At 41.8% G+C, this 21807-nt stretch overlaps 2 protein-coding genes across 3 annotated transcripts in view; one reads left to right on the top strand and one right to left on the bottom strand.

Moving 5' to 3' along the window:
* On the top strand, positions 1-21091 carry LOC110986031 (serine/threonine-protein kinase/endoribonuclease IRE1-like). Of its 2 annotated transcripts, none has more exons than XM_087139096.1 (19): positions 1-258; positions 3697-3826; positions 5960-6069; positions 6690-6762; positions 7106-7277; positions 9349-9407; positions 10288-10534; positions 10979-11060; positions 12122-12281; positions 12862-13133; positions 13931-14067; positions 15445-15574; positions 16625-16781; positions 17281-17474; positions 17746-17884; positions 17992-18119; positions 18544-18667; positions 19019-19086; positions 19358-21091. In XM_087139096.1, exons 1-19 carry the CDS (start codon positions 145-147, stop codon positions 19574-19576), a joined length of 2715 nt encoding a protein of 904 aa, XP_086995222.1. In that variant the 5' UTR covers positions 1-144; the 3' UTR covers positions 19577-21091. The 2 variants fall into 2 exon arrangements, with proteins under 2 accessions (XP_086995222.1, XP_022103307.2); XM_022247615.2 differs by having other exon boundaries at positions 2-258; positions 13892-14067.
* Positions 20397-21807, bottom strand: part of rnps1 (RNA binding protein with serine rich domain 1) — a 12814-nt gene continuing 11403 nt past the window's right edge. The window contains exon 7 of the mRNA XM_022247616.2: positions 20397-21653. The gene's annotated coding sequence lies outside the window, so the exon portion shown is untranslated. The remainder of the gene's footprint in view (positions 21654-21807) is intronic.

A 21807-nucleotide genomic window follows, 5' to 3' on the forward strand; every position in this document is an offset into this window, starting at 1 on the left:
AATGATGTCGTCATCCATGTCATCAAAATAAATCAACGGTGTGGATATGTGATCATGAGGCATGCGTTGTGATGGCTGTGCTTCTAAGTTCCATTTCCACCTTTTTTTCCTGAGTCCAAGTGATTAAACTCTGTGGCTACAAGAATGTGGCTGATGTTTTGGAAAACTATAAGGAGGCTTTGGATTTGGCTGCTGATGGCTGTGCCGTTCGTGCATGTGACAAACTGGGTCGAACATGTTGGAGGTGCATCACAGAAGGTAGGCCTAGGCACAATCATTCAGCATATTCAGGACAATGGTAGGCCTACATGTACACGTACATGTACGTGGTAATGGTACACATGTAGCCATGGAGAAAAGATGTCACTATTGTAACTGGCGAACGTTCCGTCTGAAGGTAGCTTGCAGTTCAGCCCACGATTCAATGTAGTAAACTAGAATGAGTGGTTGAGCCTACCGGCACATAGCTTATATGTACAGTATGTCATAGGCCTACATTTACATATACATGTAGCCCTACCCAGAAGTACACAACAATTGGATACGGTCGCAGGGACCATTTTTAAGGGGTCCGAACAACTCGACTGTTCGCCAACTCGACTTCGGACAACTGGACCGTTGAGACAACTCCACTGTCCCTGTGTAAAAGGGAGAGATACGTCATCCGTTGAGACAAGTCGTCTGTTGGGACACTGTCCGCTTAGCCCAGTCGTCTGCTGAGGTCACAGTGTGAAATACTATACCTTAATTACGAGATTGAACTTCATGTAGTAGATAGACGAGCCTAATTTCTGAGAACTTTATCATAAATATAGTTGCCGTAGAAAGTCAACCTTTGCACAATCATGACAATCAATCAATCTTAGCCCAGCGCTGACCTAGCCACGTATAGGCCTATACCTACATGTACATGTAGTACTGGATTGCTTGAAATAAAAACCTACATCATGTATCACCCTGTAACTATTCGACTACTTTGATTTTTGACAAACCGTTCACAAATGTCAAAGTGCGAATCAGAAATCTGGCCAAAATTTCTTTTCTAGAAATTTTCCAAGAACACATTTTGTTCAACAAAAGGCTTACATTTCACCTTTTAACTAGAACCTATCTGAGATTGTAGAACTGAACTTGACAACACAAAGGAGGTACATGTACATTTCTACAACGTCCATACATTAAGAGGAGTTCACAATGTATATGCGTGCACACACCTAATGCGTGATCCAAAACTAGGAAACAATACGGTTTTCGGCCAGTTTTAGTAAAACCCAACTTTGAAAGTCATTTTGATTGAACAGACATTAGATGCAAAGGTTTATTGACTGTTGAGTATGAAAACAGTATTTGGGATCACTCGTAGTGAGTGACATGTACATATATGTGATGTAATGAGTTCGTCAACTGTGCGGCACTGTTACATGTACACGTAGGCAGTATCATGGAGCTATAAAAAGGTAGTATCATTGATGGCTCGCGCTGTGCAGCAGAAAAAGTTGAGTCAAAATTTCTGCAAGATTCACTTTTTTAAATTCATTGGAATTCTTATTTTTGACCCAATTTTCACTAAATTAAGAAGTTTGTCATTGAAAAATAAGCTTTTTACAATGGTTCTGGCTGAAAATGGATTTGCCGCTCGCGTGGTTACTCTCCGGAAACTGATCCAGAACGAGGAAAAGTGTCGCCACTTTCATCGATCCTGTACAGTACAATGTATGTCCGAATTAAAAGTTTAAAATTTGAAATCAACTATGTCTAGCACACAAGGTGGATGGTGACCATATTTCACCGGAATTTGAGAATTTTTTGTAGCTGCAATCTGACTGAATAATTTTTCCGATCTGGAACTGGGAAAACGACTGTATTATGTGTAGATCTCACTGGTCGAGTTGTCGCTCTTTCATAGTCGAGTTGTCCCAACGGAGGATTTGACAAAAGGTGGAGTTGTCTCAACAGTCGAGTTGTCCAAAGTTGAGTTGGCAAATTGGTCGAGTTGTCCGACATCTATTTTTAATTTTCTTATGACGTCAGGCGCTTGGGGAGAAATCACAGACTTTTTTTACATGTATTTAGCGCACTGTAAAACCATTTTAGACCAGAAAGTAACAGTTATTATAATTTTAGAGGGTTTGCAACTGTCAATAAAGTTACTGACACAATTACTGCTGAAAAGCATACATGTACAGTACATTACACCGTACATTTTGTTGGGTCGAAGATAATTACCGGTACATGTACGACATGAATAGGACTAAGCTCTTTGTGGAATACATGTACGTACATGTACAGTAATGTTCACCCCCTCCACTTACATGTAGTTTTGCTTTATTCAGAGCCAAATGCACAGCTTTTGTGATGGAAATGAGATGTCTGATGTAATTCTTTTGTTATTCAGTCATCTAATGCAACAGTGGCCTTATTCGAGTGAAATTCGTTGATTTCCTCTGTTTCTGTAAAACAAATCCTGATATTTTTGCCTGCGGAGTTTCCCCAAGAATTTAAAAACGCACAAAGGTGAAGCCAGCGCTGAACTAAAGGCCATCCTGATGCTCATTAGCTGGCTACCTTCCATTAAAGTTGGAATCATGAAATTAAATTGGTTTATGCTGTGATTTTATTCCGTCACAGCAAGTCATTACATATTAAACCGAAAGTCAAGTTGAAATTAGAATAGTACAGAATTCAGTAAGTTTAAATGGTATTCAGTAAAAATTGCTTTATGATTTACCAAGGATCGATACTGTTATATTGGGTGTAAAAAAATCCTGTAAGAAATATTTTCAACGATTTATGTTGCGCACAATGCGTGCTACATGTACATGTATGTTGGCAACACACCGTGCGACATCTCCATGTGAGATTACAAACATCCACTGGTATCGAACACTGGCTATGGCTCTTCACAGTTTGATCAAAATGCAAAGCTGTAGTCATGCCCATCGACCCCATGTACAAACCCATCGACCCCATGTACAAACCCCATGTACATGTAATAATTCAGTGGTGCACCGGCAGCGGTGGGTGAACATACATGTACGCAGGAATATTGGGTTCCATATCTGGATATCACTTGACACCCGCAGCACAAACCCTGTGCGATTGATCTGAAGATTCTGATTTGTACAATATACATATTCTAAGTGATTACTTCAATATTTTCACCGAGTTTGACTTTTTAACTCATCTTATCATTTTCTGATGTCCTATAAACCACTGCAAGAGGAAGATAGTGATGTCCATACACAAAATTATTGTCATTATCATTTTAAAGGAAGCAATGAAAGGCCATTTTTCCAACGTGTCTGACGATACATTTTTGGACATTGCTGTTATTGGTTGGGTTTTAACTTGGCGAAGTACATGTATGCGCGCAATGAAGCTGTGAAATAAGGAGCATGATTGCTACAATTTGTTGGTTCAGTGTGGAACGATGCGTAGATGTCACTGCAGTCGGCTGAACGAGAGCATGTCAGGGATGATGAGTTGGGGCAAAATTCTGAACATGATTTTGCAAATGTTGATGTGAAATCGAGATCCCGATGTTGCTTTTCTCAGAATATAAAGCATTCACTGAGGTTAGTTGTAAAGCACGCTTCTGTAGATTTTGAGCACTTTTTTGCCTCAAATGAACATAATGCACAAATGACAAACAGTGGACTGTGCCTTCAAAACAACAAGCATTTCTTTTTGTCTCAGCCCAGCAATCCAGGACGACTGTCCATTCCCTACGAGAGCATAGAGAGGCTTCTCCTGGTTTCAACATTGGATGGAAGCATACATGCCGTGGGTCAGCAATCCGGGGATAGCAAGTGGACCTTCAAAGAAGGTACTCACCAGTGGTGTACATGTAACTTATGAGGGCGGGCCCGGGGGAAACATCGCCCTTCCCCCGACCAGTGAAGTCGGTACCGTCCCAATTGTCCCATCTCACCCCTCATTTGAAATTCTGAATGTACACAACGTATGCAAGGTTTCAGTGCCCCCTCAGAAAAATGTGTGCATCTCCTGACGTTCATGTACTCCCTCACAAAATTTCATCCTTCAGTGTAGTTACACATACGTACCCATACAAGTAGAGGCTAATGCCACATGCGTTTCTACTTGCCGACTCAAATGTTTTCCAGAAAACACTGAAAATTGGCTGAAAACTTTTTAAAAAGAATAAACACTTCAACGAGTTCCAAACACCTGTAAGCCTGTGGTTTTTTTTGTGAAATCAAAAATGTTAGGGCCTGAGATGTTTCATCCTGAGACCAGAATCTTCCTCAAACAGTAAGGCAACTTTTAGAATCTGTTTTAGGATCAAATTTCTGACTCTTGCAGGTCACCATCAGTATGCCAGTTTGCATTGATTCATGTCAATCAAATTATAATAAAAAACACTTAAATTTCACCAAAATGAAATGAAGAACTTGCATATAAAACCATACAATATTTTTCTCTAACTTTAAAATACCCTGCTGTTGTATTTCCCCTTTTGAGATAACAGTTTTGGCAATTTTCAGATTACTGTAATGACAGTGTACAGACACATCTCTTTAATACAAGGAAACGGACTTTGGAATCCAAAGAGGTTGCATTTGTAATTAGTTTTGGCCGTTTGGATTACACTGACTGACGGTTGTTGCGTGGTATATTGCACAAATAAAATTACCAGCCAATCTAATTTGGTTCATCACGGGGTACAGTTTCATGACGCAATTGTGGCTTGTGATCCTTGTCAAGACATGTGCAAAACAAGCTCCAAATGTTCACAAATAAACTAACCCATCTTTAGACTTGTTCTTGGCTTGCTTGCAACCTTTTAGAAGCGCATATACATACATGTACCTGTATCACACTTGGTTTGCCATCGAGACCATGAATACAAACATACTGTACATCCAAACATATGGTTGCCCTGCTTTGTGATGCGGTACATGCCCTGCTATACAAATACACTGTAGTCTGTGGCATTATATAGATTGTACACATTGGCAGCTGGGTTTCAATCAGTTTGACCGTATACCAGTAAGTCTATCAGATGCAAGAGCTCTATGTTACATGTACCGGTATACATGTACATGTACATCCACATGGAAGTGTTAAAGCAAAATTTGAAAATAATACTGCCCCAAAGGCTCATTTTTACTATTCTTTTGTTCATTCTTGCACCAACAGAAAAACTCATTTGTTATTCTACTATACAATACAACCATGAGAAATAATAATTTTGAGGGGAAAAAACCTCCCATTACAAAGGCTGACTGACAATTACACGGCATACGTGTAGGCCAACCGATTGACATTTGATAGTTGCTTCAGGAAAAATGTGCATCGGAATACATGCACAGGTACATGCACATCAACCCATAAAGAAAGGATTTGACTGTTCATGAATAAGACATCAGGACAAGGCTTGCTTGCCAATGTACATGTACATTGTACTGTGTTACCTTCATTGTGTCATTTTGCCACAAAATGAGAGGAAGTGACTGTAAAAACATGAAACACATGCAGGGTCAATAGGTTGTCCCTTTTCCGTGGAAGCAAGATAATCTTTACATATGGAATTTGTTAACATTTGCCAAATTAAGATATTGTCTTCAAAGTGAAAACTGTTTCCAAGGTACACGTAAAAGAGAACCACCATTACTGAAAGACTGAATTACATATATAACATTTTTATTGGAGTTTTATTCTGCAGCCATCATAATTAATGTGCACAGAGGCTGTTTTCGGTCATTCAATTCTGCAGTTAAGTTTTTTGAAAAAAGGAATTTTTTCTTTGATTTTGTATTCAGGAAGACAAAATTTGAAATCAAATTACATTGTAGGCCTACACTGTAGTGGCACATCCCACCGTATATTTACATGTCTTCTGTATACTGATAGAAAAGCATTGATGAAATATTGATACATGTTTGCTGAGCCACTCTGTTTTTTACTAAATATGATTTGGAATCTCTTTTCTCTTTAGAACCAATCATCAAGGTTCCAGCAGAAATAGCCGACAAGGGGCTAATGTTCCTTCCAGACCCCAAGGATGGTTCTCTCTATGCCGTCAGTAGCAACAGTGATGGCCTCAAGGTACGACGTTACCAAGATCCATTTTTCTAAACGTGGTTCCTGGAAAAAGGCTTGATCTGATGCCAAGATTTTCTCTTTACTTTTGGAGTTCTGCAAAAAAAAAAAGAAAAATCCTTGAAATCAAATTGTCAGGTACATGTAGTACCAGTTGAGATCCTTTCAGGCACAACATACCATTGATTTAATTGTGGGAGTCCAATTCTTTTGAGAAACACAATGTCTAATGGATCTAACATTTTGAAAAGCCGAGGGATGCCCGGAACCAAAGTTGAAGCCGAGGGCACTGCATACATGCATCTCAAGGGTGTTCAAAACATATCCTCAGTGCACATCACAGCAGTTAGCAATTCTGTCATCATATCTCTGTTTTGTTTTTGGCTATTTTGTTCCAAGGAAAATTAAGGGCAACATAGGAATGTTTATACATTAGTGGTTAGCAGTCCCTGCATTATCCCGTATGCTGCGGGGGCACTAAGCACGGACATACAAGCCTGGCCGATGTCATGTCTAAGGAATAGTGTGATGTGCTGTCGTTGGCCCTGTCACATGATCGTTCTGGGCCAATAAATAAACAATATTCAAGGCAGGGGTATGACAAGTTCTTTGTTTTCCCTGTCCAGAAACTCCCATTCACAATACCTGACCTGGTCACTGCCTCGCCGTGTAGGAGCACCGATGGAATACTCTATACAGGTAAATTTATTGCTGCAATTTCAATTTGTCATGAAGTGCAGTGATTTGAAGTATCTGTTACAGAATTATGGAAAGCGAAATCTTGAGAATTTCTCATACAGATCCAAGTGCGGATTCAAGTCCAACTGAAGCTGTGTACACTACTTGAAGCAATTCATGTCGGTTGATAAGCAGGATGGTAGGAAATACAATAACAGCGTTGTCCTTTTTTGTCTAATTAACTGTCAAAAGGTTAATTAATCATAACACTGTGGGCCTCAGGGGTCATTTATCTACTCTCAGGCAAATGGAGATAATATCACACTTACATGTATACCAATGTCCTACCTTTTTCTATAACCAGGGCGTAAGCTGGATAGCTGGTTGGTCATCGACGCGGCGACTGGCGAAATGCAGCAGACGATGACCACCGAAACCACCCAGAACGCCTGCCCCAAGTCAGACGGCAGCGCCTTGTTCCTGGGCCGCACCGAGTTCACCCTGACCATGTTTGACTCCACTTCTAGGGAGAGAGTGTGAGTGACTCACTTGCCGAAAGTCCTGCCGCTTCCCAAAGTTCCCGCAGCTTGAGATTGTGTTTTAGTCTTACTCCAAAATGCCTAGTAGCGCCTTAAAGCCACAGATTCCCTCTTTCCAGTGACACGTTATTTATTTACACACAGTCTTGGATTCTTTTTTTTTTTTTTTAATGAGACAAAGAGGGCTTGGGAATAAGTTTCACTTGAAATGCCATCATAAATCCTATTCAATTCTCCCTCTCTCCTGTAAATTATCTGTAATGAATAGGCCAGATGTGTGCATAATACAGCCAGGTGAATCATTGCATTTTTTTAATTACAATGATTTACTTTGCATACATTTTAAGCCTATAAAAAGCATGTGTAGTAGTTTGCTCATAGTTATACAGCCAATGATTTTCCGTAATCACGGAAAATGGAATTCGCGGTATCAACACTTTGAAACAGAATTCACTGCTTGAAAATGAACTTTCCTGCTCAGATGGACTTAAAAAGTGAAGGAAAATTTCTGCAAAGTACATGTACTATAAATAAATGCCTATCAAACCCTTTTAAAGTACTTGCCTTTAATGAATGAATTATGCTGGAAACATGCTAAATTGCACCACTCCCAAGAAATGATTGGGTCGTCCACGCCGGTACTGATACTTGCAAGTGCTATGGCGTGCGTTAGGCCCAAGCATGCAGCGCAGGCTGGCATAGTGCAGCTGCGCGGTATGGCACAGCACACACATTGGCCTTCACACGTCCACCATACTAGCAATGAAATTAACCCTAACCCCCTAGGCTCCTGCACTAGAAAGCATACTGAACCTCACAAAATCCAACAGGTTCATGTACTTGTCTATGTACTTGTACATGCAGGGTAGTGTACCAAACCTGATAAACTCCAACAAAATGAGCCCGTTGGAGTTTGAGTGATATGGTATGGATGGGTCTATGCAGTATAGGATGACTTGCACTGAACAGTACCAAACCTGACAAAATCAAGCATAGTCCAACAATTGGTACAGCAAGCCAGACACTGCACACAATGAACCCTGTGTGTCCCAACTCACACAGAATCCAACACCATCTCCCTGGGCCTTTCATCCCGAGTCTCACAAAATTCAACAACAAGTTCCTCAGGTACGGTACCAAACCTGCCAAAACCTCACAAAACCTGCTGTTGGAGTATGGCAGGTTTTGGGCAGTTAGGGTTAAGGTGCAAACAAGTTCACATTCACACATATGCTTATTGCACACATGGAGAATTCAATCTGTAAATCCGCATAGACTCCATGAGACACGGCTAGTACCGCATGGCAAAACGATGAAACCACAGCAGCAGAACGGAAGACTAATTACATATTTCCTGAATTAAACAAAACCTAGAAAGGTTGGTGTACCATACATGTAGCTGAATGGGCCCACAGAAGAATTTGATGAAGAGCAAAGTTTTCAATGACAATCATGCATTTTAAGGCTCAGATTTAATGTTAACTTTCTGAATTGTGTCGTACCACTAGCAAATAAAATGGCGGGTTGATGTCCAACATTAAGATACTGTGATGAATGACTCTTGCATGCAAGACCTACTCTATGACTTCACTGTACCTGTGAATGTACACATATTTAAATGTAATCTGATTTTATACATGAGGGTTGACACATGAATAGTCACAACTTGTTGACCATCACACTGGTGGGAAAAACCACCAGGACACTGAATGGCAACATTGCATTGCCGATTGCAAAGGACTCATTGTTTCGAGGTTGTGGATTAGACCTTGTGTTTTTTATGTTCAGTCATGCATAAATTCAATTTAATATTATATACTCACACTGCCTCAACATAACGAGGGGGAATTACCAGAGGATTTTGGAGGATTGAGGGCGTGTCCCAACCGAAATGCAAGAGCCTAGGTGGTTAGGGTTAATGTCTTCATCTATAGCCAAATTTTGCCATTAAAACCAAAAAATGAAAATCGTACCCTGCAATGGGCAAAAAACCCCAGGATGAAGCCATTGTTGCACATCTCTGTGGCTTGGGATTCACCCATGCAAGTCTGATTTATTCTCTTCTCAGATGGAACGTGACATACATCGACTATGGTAATCATGTTGCCATGGACGACTCGGACTATCGTAAGTGAATTACTTGATATTACATGTAAATATGTATTGAAAACCTCTGTGCCTTGGCAAACGCATGTGAATGCACATTGACATGCTTTCCCACAGAAGGGATATGCCCCTGTGCATGTTTTTTGGTCAGTTCTTTACCCATTTAACTCATTTCACTCATGTGGAACTGCAGTGAATCGTCAGTGGTAAACTTTATGCGCACATACATGTAGACCGTTTTCCAATTCTCAACTTCGTCTCCGTCGCAGGCTTCATTCCCAAAACCAATCCCCGATTGTGGGCCTGAAGGGTTTAAATTACATTGGATTACTGTAATTTTTGGCTTTCTTGCATCTTATTTGATGTTCAGTGGCACTATTAGACTGATTACTGCGCTTACAGGTTCAAAGTCAGCAAGTAAAAAACAGTTGAAGCCTGAGACGGAGCCGAAGTTGAGTATTGGGAAACGGCCTAGATGTGAAGTGCACTCAAATTGTGGCCTTGGAAAGGGACCTTCATCCTTAACCCTCCAGGGTACTTTGGCTGGTTACAAATGTACTTTGGCTAGAAACATCATCTGTCAAAGTGGCTTGCCTACCCAGTGTAACAAGATCCAACATGTCAACTCGCCCCAGGGCCAAACAGCCTTGGAGTCCATGGTTGCCAGTCGCCACAAGACCCAACAGTGGCATTGTTCAATGGGACTAGCTCCAATTGTCTCAACATGGCCAGTTTGTTCGGCTGCTGTTGATTGCCCAGTGCAACACCAGGCTTTTGCACCTGTTGCGCTGTGCTGCATCTGGCAGGGTTTGAGGGTTAATACATAAACATACGCTCTCCCTCGTACTCCTGCACAGAGCAAACAGAAGGATTAATCTTTGGAATGCTTTTCCCATTGCAGGTCTAAGGCACTTCTCCTCCATCACGGACGGCTCAGTGGTGACCCTGGATGGCCAGACAGGCGAAATGCTGTGGGACGGCAGCTACAGCTCGCCTGTGGTGGCCATGTACACGGTCCACCCCGAGGGGCTGCGCAAGGTGGCGGTCACCAGCATCTCCCCACAGACCATGGACCACCTGCTGGACGGCCGGGATTTCCCCGAATGGCGCAACCGGCTGCTGGGGTACAAGAAGGCGGCAGCACTTATGTGATTATTTTTGCTATTTGTGTCAATTTTTCTTACCCTGTCAGGCCATACCCACTGGCTAAAAGTGAGCATAATAGTTTGGTCTGGTGCCACTATCACAATTGCCTTTCATCTTCCATTCACAAGAAGCCTGTCCTTTTGCATTTGTATTTGGAACAAGATGATTGAATCGATGGAGATGATATAATTTGTAAACAATGATTGGAAGTAAAATGCTAATTTGAATTCAACATTCCAGTTTTTAATTAATGCAAACTGAAACCCTGTTGAGACTTAACTGCTTCTGTGCCATCTCGGCCCTCCAGCAGTCCAAGGTTTGAATCCCTTAAGTATTAATTGGCTTCTGTTCAGTCTCACCTATGGCTTATTTGAAAATTTGCACTGCAGTTTCGAAAGAAATCTTATTTGGACGACTGATTTTTACATCATTTACATTTTTTATAGACCCACCTTGTACATTGGCGAATTCGACAACAGGATGTTTGCAATGCATGCTGTAGTAGAGGATGGGTCGGTTCCCATAGTGGTAAGAACAATGCAGTGTAAAACTTTGGAACCCTGTGTACTATTGTGAGAATTTATTTTGAATGGTTGATCACATTTTCACAGACTTGCTCACCACTCAATACATACATGTATATAGTTCAAATTGGATAACTCTTCCTTTGACCCTAATTAGCCTGAATCTTCTGTAATCCAATGCGTAGTTTTTACTTAATCTTGAAGGATTGACTTCCGTGGAGGCTAGCCTTTATTAGTTTATGGGGGGGGGCACAGCGTTCTCATTTTCAGAGTGTGAGCACGTGACAGGGAGTGAGGCATTTCTAATACTGCATATTGTTGGATTTCGATGGATTGAGAAAATCAAGTCCTATTAAGAGAATCTTGGAAGAAAATATAAGGAGAAAAGGGGGGTCCTTGGGTGTCAGGAAAGTGTGACAATATGTCACAAAGAAAAGCATGTCAAAAATTGTAGAAAGGAAAGAGAAAACAAGTAATCTCAAATAATTTCAGTCGCTCAGTATTTTTAGAGAGATTAACCACATGGCATTATTCCTCATTGCACTATTATTTTTGGCAGACTTTCACCAACTTTTGTCTTGTCACATGACTTGTCATATGACAGTTGTACCACAACTGCATTCCCGAACCAAATTAGACTTCACAAATGTTGACCCTTGTTGCTCATTTTTTCAAGATTTGTGTATTAAACATTTCCTACCGCATTGCCACTTTTTCAAAACTCTGAAACTAATGCCACAGAGCAATATTTGCTACAATGCCTGACTGTAGCCAATGGCCGCCCTAGGGCAGCATACACACACTCAACCAAAAGAGCCTCTGTATGTGAATTAACAATAGAAATCAGTCAAACATATGGACGAGTAGAGGTGTCACATGGCACTACATGCAGAATTTGCCAGAACATGTCTAAATAGCATTTGGATTTTGACACAAGGAATCCTTGCTTGTTCAAGTATTACCAGCATTAAATGGCTTATGGCTTGGATACATACGTGTACATGTATATACTCAAAATGTATCATGATGCAGAAATTGATCTAATGGAACTTCTGAACTTTGCAGCCGCGTGGCTGGAGTCCACCGCTGTTGGAAGGGCCTTCATCAGCTGACACTGAACCCACGCCAACCTTTGATTCCAGCGACTTGGCCAGTCGGATTGTAACCATCATGCCAGAGCCTGTGAAGCCAACAGCTTCTGCAGTAAAGCCAGTCGTGCTGATGGGTGAGTTGACCACATGCTGGCTGCTGTCTTCCAGCAATGCTGGTTTCCTTAATATTAGAAACCATTGCTTTTGTTTTTTTTCTGCAGTGTTTTTGCTTTCATACATTAGTAAAACCTCAGCTATCACTGTGATCCAGACCACTGACCACCCAAAAAGCAAAGTTTGAGTCCTGTCATACCAAATGTGAAAGGTTTTTCTTCACAAACTTAAAGAAGCATTGTGAACCCAAATCCCTGCCAGATCCAGTGAAAAGCAATGGATATGCTTTTCTTGCACTGGGCAGTCAGCTGCATCCAAATAAACTGCCCCTGTTGAGAGAGTGTGAAATGGTCCCATTGAGCAATGCCACTGTTGGATCTTGTGGTGGCTGGCAACCACAGGCTCTGAGGCACTTTGGCCAGGGGGATAGTTGACCCATTGGATCTTGTCACCTTGGAAGTCACCTCAAGTGGTAAGTGATGCTAAAGGCTGCATTTGGCAGGGTCTCTAACCAAAATCCCCCTGGGGGTGAGGGTTAAGGTACAGGGCACAATGTTGGACTATTACAGATCAATTTCCTTGTGTATGTACTTGTTTCAGGTCATCATGAGATCCCCGAAGACTCCCATGCCGTCCTGATCCCCTCTAACTCCTACCCAAGCAAGGCCATCATCACTGGCACTGACAGTGTGATCCTCCCCCTCAAGCAGCCTGAAGTGACCCCAGTCCCATCAGGTGTTGACAACGCCACGGCCGTGGTTGGCGAGGGTAGGGAGCTTTGGCTACGCATCGTGCTGAGCGACAGGGTGTTCGTCGGTGGGGTGGTGACCCTGCTCCTGGGATTCCTGGCACTGTTCTATCTGATTCCAAGGGTGCGTGCTCTTCAGATATAATGACATGTTAGATGGCCCGACATTTTGATCCCAGCAGATTCCTTCTCAAAAGCAAAGACAGGGTGACAGCCAAACAAACCGAAGCGAATCAATCAAGCATAGATGAAAGAAATGGCACACTGGGGGGGGGGAATGCAGGTGGCCGACAGAGTGGCACGGAATAATGGGAAGGGCAAGGGTAGGTAGCAAAGGAGTGTGGGGTAGGAAAAGAAGAGAGAACAAATGCACGAGGGTAGACCTTCAGAAAAATCAACATCTCCTTGACGAATCTGATACGCCTTGTGGATTGTTTTCCAGAGGTCCTGATCTGATTGCAGTTCTTCACTGGATGCCAGAATTAACTCTGCTTAAATGGGGACATGAAAAGTGGGAAAGGGTGTGTGGCAGGGGGTAGGGAACAGAGGGGTGTTGGGTGAAAAAAGAATGAACAAATGCAATGGGGTTGGACCTTCAGAAGAAATTAACATCTCCCAGCTGGGTCATAATATTGAGTTTGTGGGAGGTTTTCTGGTGGCTTTTTTCCCCCTGCATATCAGAATCAACTCTGCTTTTCATCTCCCAAACAGAAAACTGGCACTTGCTTGATCGTCTTTTCATACCAAAAGGATTCCTCAACTCTTTGTGGATGAACGATTATATTACTTTGGGGAGTCATTGTCTCAGTTGATTGAGTTTCTTGCCAAAGTCTGTTTTGTGTGGCGAACACATGAGCAGTTCCCAACTTCATTTCTCCTCAGCCTATCGTGATAGTCTCTAACCAACCTCTGTCAGCACAGACCTCCAGTTGGAGCCAAGCCGGCAGTGGGAACGGTGCAGCTGATTACATCCCAGAAGGTTACAGCAAGGTCGGCAAGATCATGTTCAACCCCAAGGAGATCCTGGGGCAGGGATGCGAGGGAACCTTTGTCTACAAGTAAGTCGTGTTATTTTTCCAGATGGTAAGGTTTACACTTGAACCACACGACAGATTTCTTTTGTAAGCTTCTTGAGGTTCTTAAAAGTGCCAGAGGGTAATATTTGGTGAGACTTTTTACAGGGTTTTGTACATGTACATGTTTTTGTACATATACCGGTACAGTCAAACATGGTTGATACGAGCTTGAAGGGACTCACAAAAACACCTCGTCTTACGGTGAACCTCGTGTTATACGTGTTGACACTTATCCCATTCGTAGAGCACAAACCTGGCATCATGCACCAGCAAGCATTGTTATACACAACGACAGTGTACTGTACATGTACAGTAGGGTGCAGTATATGCAGTGGTTTAGTATTTGATGTACATGTACCAGCCTTTAACTTTTTAATAAATTTCAAATCATATTTTCAATATCGTCCGAATCAATAAGAAAAAAAAATTGAATATGCCTACTTGTTTGACGCAACTAGCAGGGAACAGTGGTGCAAGTGAACCAAATGCGTGTAAGGACTGGACGTATGAGGACGTAGAAATTGGGGAATTTCTGTTGGTTTTAATTGGTGGGAGGGGATCTATTTTGTAGAAACGTTCTTTTAATTTTGGAACAGTAACTTTCATTTTTAATGTGCAGCGGGGTTGTGGGAGTTTATTGTGTGAGGGGAATGTGGGACATCGGGTTACTGAAAGAAGGGAACTTTAGAAGGGTGTAATTTCCAAATTTTCTTTCCATTGACCGTGCAGGGTCTTAGATGAGGGATCGTTGTGCATTTGTTTTCTTCGGCATCAAAACTTCAGTCCCATTTATAATTTTCAAGTCAGGTTCACCCATTGTTCGGTTAAAAAAAAAATAAAAAAACATCTCTTTCGGACCAGACCCGCTGTGATTTAAACTCCTTTGATGCCTTGACATCACAACACCCATTGTCGTTTTGAATAAAGCCCCCCCTAGCTGCACAAGGAACAGAGTCGCCAAGTTATCGGTGGTAAAACAACAGCACCAATTGCAAAGCGCATTAACATTATTGGAGAACTACTGACACGCTCCATCAGGAGTTACTGGGATTAAGCTTTTGAAGAGGCATTTTCAACTGTACTCATAATATGCTTTGGATAATGGTTTTTGACACTGCGGGTTAGGCGAAAGTGCTCATCTTGTCCATGTTCTCGTCTTAGCACAGCTCGTATTAAAAGGAATGTGTACATTTCGTATGGGACTGAAGAAAAGTGCTTGTAGTAAGCACAATTTTGTCTCAATTGTGCTCATGTTAATCGTGTTCGACTGTATAGAGAACTTGCCGATGACTCTGAAGTTCGAGTAGCAGCACTGGATATTTTTACAACATCTGTTTTTTATGTTGCTGTTGCTCTTAGGGGCAGGTTTGACAACCGGGATGTTGCCGTCAAGAGAATCCTGCCTGATTGCTTCAGCTTTGCCGACAGAGAAGTAGATCTCCTTAGGGAATCCGACGAGCACCCTAATGTAATCAGATACTTCTGCACGGTAAGACCCTGTCCACCCCTTTCCCTTACCATACCCTCAGGGTCTCATCCAGCGACCAGTCCACCCGTCCTTTGGTCAAGCATTGTCTGATTTTGGACAGGCACTTTGCAAAATGGACAATAAAACATCACAAGTAGAATTTTGCAACACAGGCAGTAAAAATGACAGTTGGGTCTTTGGTAAAAAGGTTTGGTATACATAAAGTGACTAAATGGTATTTTGTTTTCATAAACTACGCCACCAATCGGCAAAGTCATATTCCTGTTTGCTTGTCTGGGAACAAACTGCTCTCTCCATCGTATACATGTACATGTATGTATGCAGCCGCAGCACAGTAGATGTACATGTATAGATCTCAAAGGACAGGGAATGTTAAAATCCACCACAGAAGGATGGGCTGTTTGGTAATGAACCCTGGTGTCCTTTCAAAGCCCATTTGGTTTATGCAGTGCTTCCCTCTGCCTTAGGACTTGCAACTCACAGCATAATTTTAATAATTAATTAGTTTTAATAAAATAAAATGCTGCTACTTATCAGTCCGCTCAAACGTAAGGCCCAAGTGAGTGCTGACTTGCTAGGAACGATGTGCTGCTTAGAAAAGTGTCTGTGACGGGATGCATTCCGTTTTGAACGGAAGTCAAAGGCCTGCAATAAAGACTGCATGGGTAAAATGTCACTCACTCATGTCCAGAAATAGCATTCTCCGTGTGTGCTAAATGGCGGGGCTGTGATCTTTGTTGTGGTTAGAATGTTAGAAATATTTCAGCAAACCATGTACAGTTTCCAACTCAGCAAATGTAGACACTACATTTACTTCACAAAGTCCCAGTTGCTCTTTACTTGGCTGTATGGAATCCTTGTTCAAACAACAGTGCATTCACAGCTGAGCACAAGGAGAGTTTTACTCATAGCCATCCCAAAGCGCTAACACTGGTAACTTTTTGGGCATCAGAAAAGACTTCTAAATGTCCAAGAATTCAGGTCCATCTGTAGATCTTTTCTGTAGATACCGGTACATGTGTGTTGCATTTTGTTTATATGGTATACCAGGAGGAAGATGCACAGTTCCGCTACATAGCCCTGGAGCTGTGCACGGCAACACTGCAAGAGTATGTCACCAGCCGAGATGCCTTTGACAATCTGGAAACAACAGATGTCCTCTATCAGGCATCATCTGGCCTGGCACACCTACACTCCTTGAATATAGGTAGGGAGCTTCCTCAATTTGCAGCCTCTCACAATCTTGAGAAAGGGCTTGACTGCAATATGAAACACCAACTTCAGCTTTACTGGACTCCATTATACAACTCCCCAAGTTAGAACAAAATTAGAGCTGTGGATGAGATTTATGGATAGTTCAGGTGATAGCTAGTGAATCTCCCTTTCCGTTTGTTCTAAGGAGGATACTTTGACCTCTGTGGTGTGAAAATGGTCTGTGAGAGATTTTAGAGAATCTCAGCAGGAACTTGTAATCATACAGGTGTTTCCTTGTGAGGGTGCCACAGCCTAAAAGATAAGCTGTGGATATGTCGGAAATATTTGCTCTTCCTGCTTTGGTTGATCATCTCTGCGGACCACATGATTGTGCATCCCTGCTGATGTAGTACTTGGAATCGGCATCAGTAGTTTGCTTTTGTGTGATACATGTAAATGGTATAGTAAACAAAATGGTGTGATAAACAATCTTCCTTCACATCTGACCCCAGTTCACAGGGACATCAAGCCCCACAATGTACTCATTTCCCAGCCCAACCAGCTCGGCCAGGTCAAGGCCATGATCTCCGACTTCGGCCTTTGCAAGAAGCTGTCCGCGGGTCGCAGGTCGTTCTCCCGCAGATCAGGGGCGGCGGGAACCGAGGGATGGATTGCCCCTGAGATGCTGACCGGCGAAGAGAGAACAGTGAGTACATGCGCACTGAAGTGCATGTCTGAAATAATTTGTACAGCTTAGCACAGCTTTAAATAAACCCGAGCAATAAACTCATCCACAATACATTTTGAGTACATCTCTTCTCTCGTGATTGTAATCGCACAGGGCGATCCATACTATAATTACTTAGTATCTAAGAGGATACACTGAAGGAAAGCTTCAGAACATTTAAAATGTTTCAGCAGGTCAAACATAGCATTGGGAACGCGTCATTTTAATGTTGTCTGGTACTTCTCCACAGACCACAGCAGTGGACATGTTCTCTCTTGGCTGTGTCTTTTACTACGTGCTGTCGAGTGGGAAGCATCCCTTTGGAGATTCTCTTCACAGACAGGCTAATATCCTGACAGGACATTATTCACTGGATAAACTTTCTCCAGGTAAAAAAAGCAAAGCCATGGAAAGAGACCTTATTTTAGATGGCAGTTTCCGACAACAAACTGCCTTTTTTTTGTGACACAACCGTCCGTACTCCATCTTTCCTCAGATGATTCAATACCCAGAGAACTGATTACTCAGATGATAGAGAGGTTGCCGGCTGACCGGCCGACATCAAAGAGCATCCTGAAGCACCCGTTCTTCTGGAATCGAGAAAAGCAACTCATGTTCTTCCAGGTAAAATGGTTGGACATATTATGGGAACAGGAAAAGACAGATTAATGAAACCATTCGAAGACTGGTTTAAAAGGTGCTCTATCAGAACAAATGATAGGCTCTGTAACTCTAGTCTAGGAACCATAGACACTGATGCTGCGCTCGTTTGAAAGTGATTGGACAAGAACTAGTTTTAGCGGCGTGTTGCTAGTGTGAGAAACCTTTCTGGTATGCTTGAGCTGCTGTAAAGTGTCAACGTCCAAGAATCATCATATCCACAACCATGTTGTGCACTCAGTGTACAGGGGACTAACGGATGAAATGCCTGACGGAAGTGGGAACTAGATTTGTGAAATACATGTATATGCAGGAAATGATTTAAGTTCTGAGACAGGGGTGTGTATGTATATCTAATGAACTGGGTTCTGTTCTTTTGCTTTCTCAGGATGTCAGTGACAGGATAGAAAAGGAAGCTCTGGACTGTGAAATCCTGGTTACCCTGGAAACAAATGCCCCCGATGTTGTGAAAAATGACTGGCGGCAGAACATCACAATAGAACTGCAGACAGGTATTAGAGTACTTGCATATGGCTGTTGGATATGCCATTTTAGAACTATTACATTTACGTTGTGCATCTCTCAGTAAGAACAATTTAACCCCTTCATCCTGGGAACCGTCGACAGCTGCGGCTTTGTGCGAGGATTTGTGCATACCACACATGCATTGTATTCATCATGCAGCCACTGGTTCAATGGGGCCTGCTGCTGGACAGAGCTTTGCATACTGGGCATACCGCAGCCCAGCAGTCACGATCAAAAGAATCCCGGTGTGAAGGGGTGAACTTCATTTCAAAGTTAACGCTCATTACTTCCATGAGCACAAAATCAGTTAATTGAAGGTCTTCCACAATCTTTTGCAGATCTTCGCAAATTCCGAGCCTACAAAGGCAAGTCGGTTCGTGATCTTCTGCGGGCTATGAGGAATAAGGTACGCATCCAGGATCCATGAAGCTCTGGCAGAGATGTCTGGGAATCCATATCCAATTTCATAGCTCTAAGGCATGAACCTGCTCTTATACAATACTTTCTAGGTAACTGTACGTGGATGCATATTTACCAGGTTATCAAGTATTGTGTGAGGGAATACATAGTACTGTACACCCTATCGAACCCAAGGATTCTGTGCTCTAAAAGCTGACAGCACACCGAATATGGCACGATTCAGTAATCTGTGCATCTTTCACGTCATGTTTCCGTAGAAACACCACTACAGGGAGCTTCCGGATGAAGTCAAAGAGTCACTGGGTCCGGTGCCGGATGGCTTTGTCCACTACTTCACCTCGCGCTTCCCACAGCTCCTCCCACATGTGTACCAGGCTATCGGCCAGCACTGTAAGGAGGAGAGGGTGTTCCAGAAATACTACCCACAACCTCAGGAAGACAGAACTTTCAACATCGTCAGAGAGGTGATTTCTTAGACCAAGGAAAAAAGTGCCAGATTCTCGGTTGGTGATGCCCCGGATTGTTTCCTTCCACAACAGACTGCCTGTGCTTTTTGATCCCAAGCCAAGATCCATTTGTACAGGCATAATTTTACGGCCACTTTAACAACAGAAATCTGTGCTCATCATCAGGTACATACCGTACACATATAACAAAAACACAGAAATTTTGTGCCAACAATGTTAGCACTAAATCTGTATGTCCATAGGCTAAACTGCCTTGTTAAACCACAGAACATGGATGGCAAGAAGGGGACACTTTGAACTCCCCTGAAAAAAAAATGAAGGTGGGCAAAAACGGGGAAAAAAGTGAGAGATAAAAGGATGAGAAAACCCCACGAAACAGACATCCTTCCACTGTAAACAGCTTCTCCGTTTATTGTTGACGAGTTCTGTAGCCCCCCCCCCAACAAAATGTGCCTGTGCCCTGTAATATGTACAGTATGGACACTTATATGCAATATATCCCGATTGTTTCGGTAAAGCATAGGAACAAATTACACATCTATTCACGTACATGTATGCCAGTGTGTTCCACTTCTGCGGATACAACATGGTGATCCCCAGTAGTAATACACAAAGGAACAATCTGAGAGTCTCGAGGGAGCCCTGACTTGAAGTGAAATTTACAGGTTTGGGTTTATTTGCGACAAGTACATGTGTCTGTCATTTATCCGCATTTTTATTTATTGTTTTGCATGACATTGATTCAAATTTGGACATCTCAGAATGTAAAACTGTTTATATGGAAGGTGGTGAGCAACGACATTTCACTTTTTAAAAAACTCACAAATCATGATTTCAAAATCATGGTTTATTACAGTAACATGGAGCTCAAATGTTTACAATACCACAGGCAGTATGGAACTTTAAGTTGTGTCAAACCTTACTCTATTGTCATACTGCCTCAACTGAAAAAAAAACAAAGATTGTACATATTTTGTTTAGATATTTATTATTTTGCACTTATGGCCAGTCATAAAGTTGCTTTGTATGAGGCCACTCTGTTGTCATCACTGGTGCTGGGATATTAGTCTTCATTGTGGTTTTTATTTGTCTGTACTGTTATGTGGTACTCATGAAATGGTACATTCCATTGTCCACACTTTATAAACTGTGCAAATTCTATTTTACCATGAATTTTTAAGTGATTATGTTCAATTTAGGACTTTTGAAGTCTGTAAAATTTAACCAAAGGTATCTAAGACAATCATGTGGATGGTAACATGCCTTTATCTCCTGTATTTCTGAAACAAACTGGCATCAAGAATGACAAGAATCAAGAATGATTCTTTTTCCTGTTAATGCCAATTATGCTTTTGATATGCTGATCTAGTGAGAAATACTGTATTTTTCTTAACCTTGAGGCTACTTAACTGTTGAAGTGCTTTTTTTTAAATCTTCCATGCCAAACCATGTCTTAAATAATAAACGTCAAGGACTTGAATAAACTAATGTACATGATTGTCAATACATGTACAGGTACCGGTAGTTCTCTTGGTATGTTCTCTCCTTTTAGTCCCTATATGATGTGCTGAATCAATCATTCGGTTGACATGAGATCGTCTCTGGTTATAATAAAAAAGGTGACTGTTTGCAAGAAAACAGCTGAAAATGCAGTCACATATTTTACCAACATCCAAAAGTCTTCAAATCTACATAAAAAACAATCACAGTACACTAAACACTGACAATAATATTTACACAAAATTCAAAATTAACACAAAAACAGAAAAGAAAATTAAAATAACTGAAGCCAGGGTACAGACAGCTCAACCACAGATGCACAAACACATGTTGGTGTACTGAAATCGTGATAGAACAAACACATTTTTTTGTCGGGGGCCAAAACCTTGCAGATGTCGTGTTTCTCTCCATTCAACCTGCCCTCTGTGAAAACTGTGACAGAACTGATCCTTACCCTAATGTATAATCCAAACCCTGAAGACCAGTCCAACCTGGTAGATTTGGAAGCTGAACAAGAAATCCTTTACTCTTACTGTTGACTTATGTCAGATCAAGCTAGCTCCACTCTTTCAGTTTTCTGGATTTACTAGAGAGAAAGAGAAAAAAAAAATCAGACTGGGGTTAAATAGCGAAAAATGGTTAACTTAAAGAATGTGGCATCTCATCAATCGGGGCAGAAATCCCGCTTTACATATTAAGCATGATCACTTAGTTCTTTTACCAAATGAAATGTTGATCTC

Source organism: Acanthaster planci, linkage group LG07 (genome assembly GCF_054643075.1).
Source record: "Acanthaster planci isolate LZ-2023a linkage group LG07, COTS_SCS, whole genome shotgun sequence".
Taxonomy (NCBI): Eukaryota; Metazoa; Echinodermata; class Asteroidea; order Valvatida; family Acanthasteridae; genus Acanthaster; species Acanthaster planci.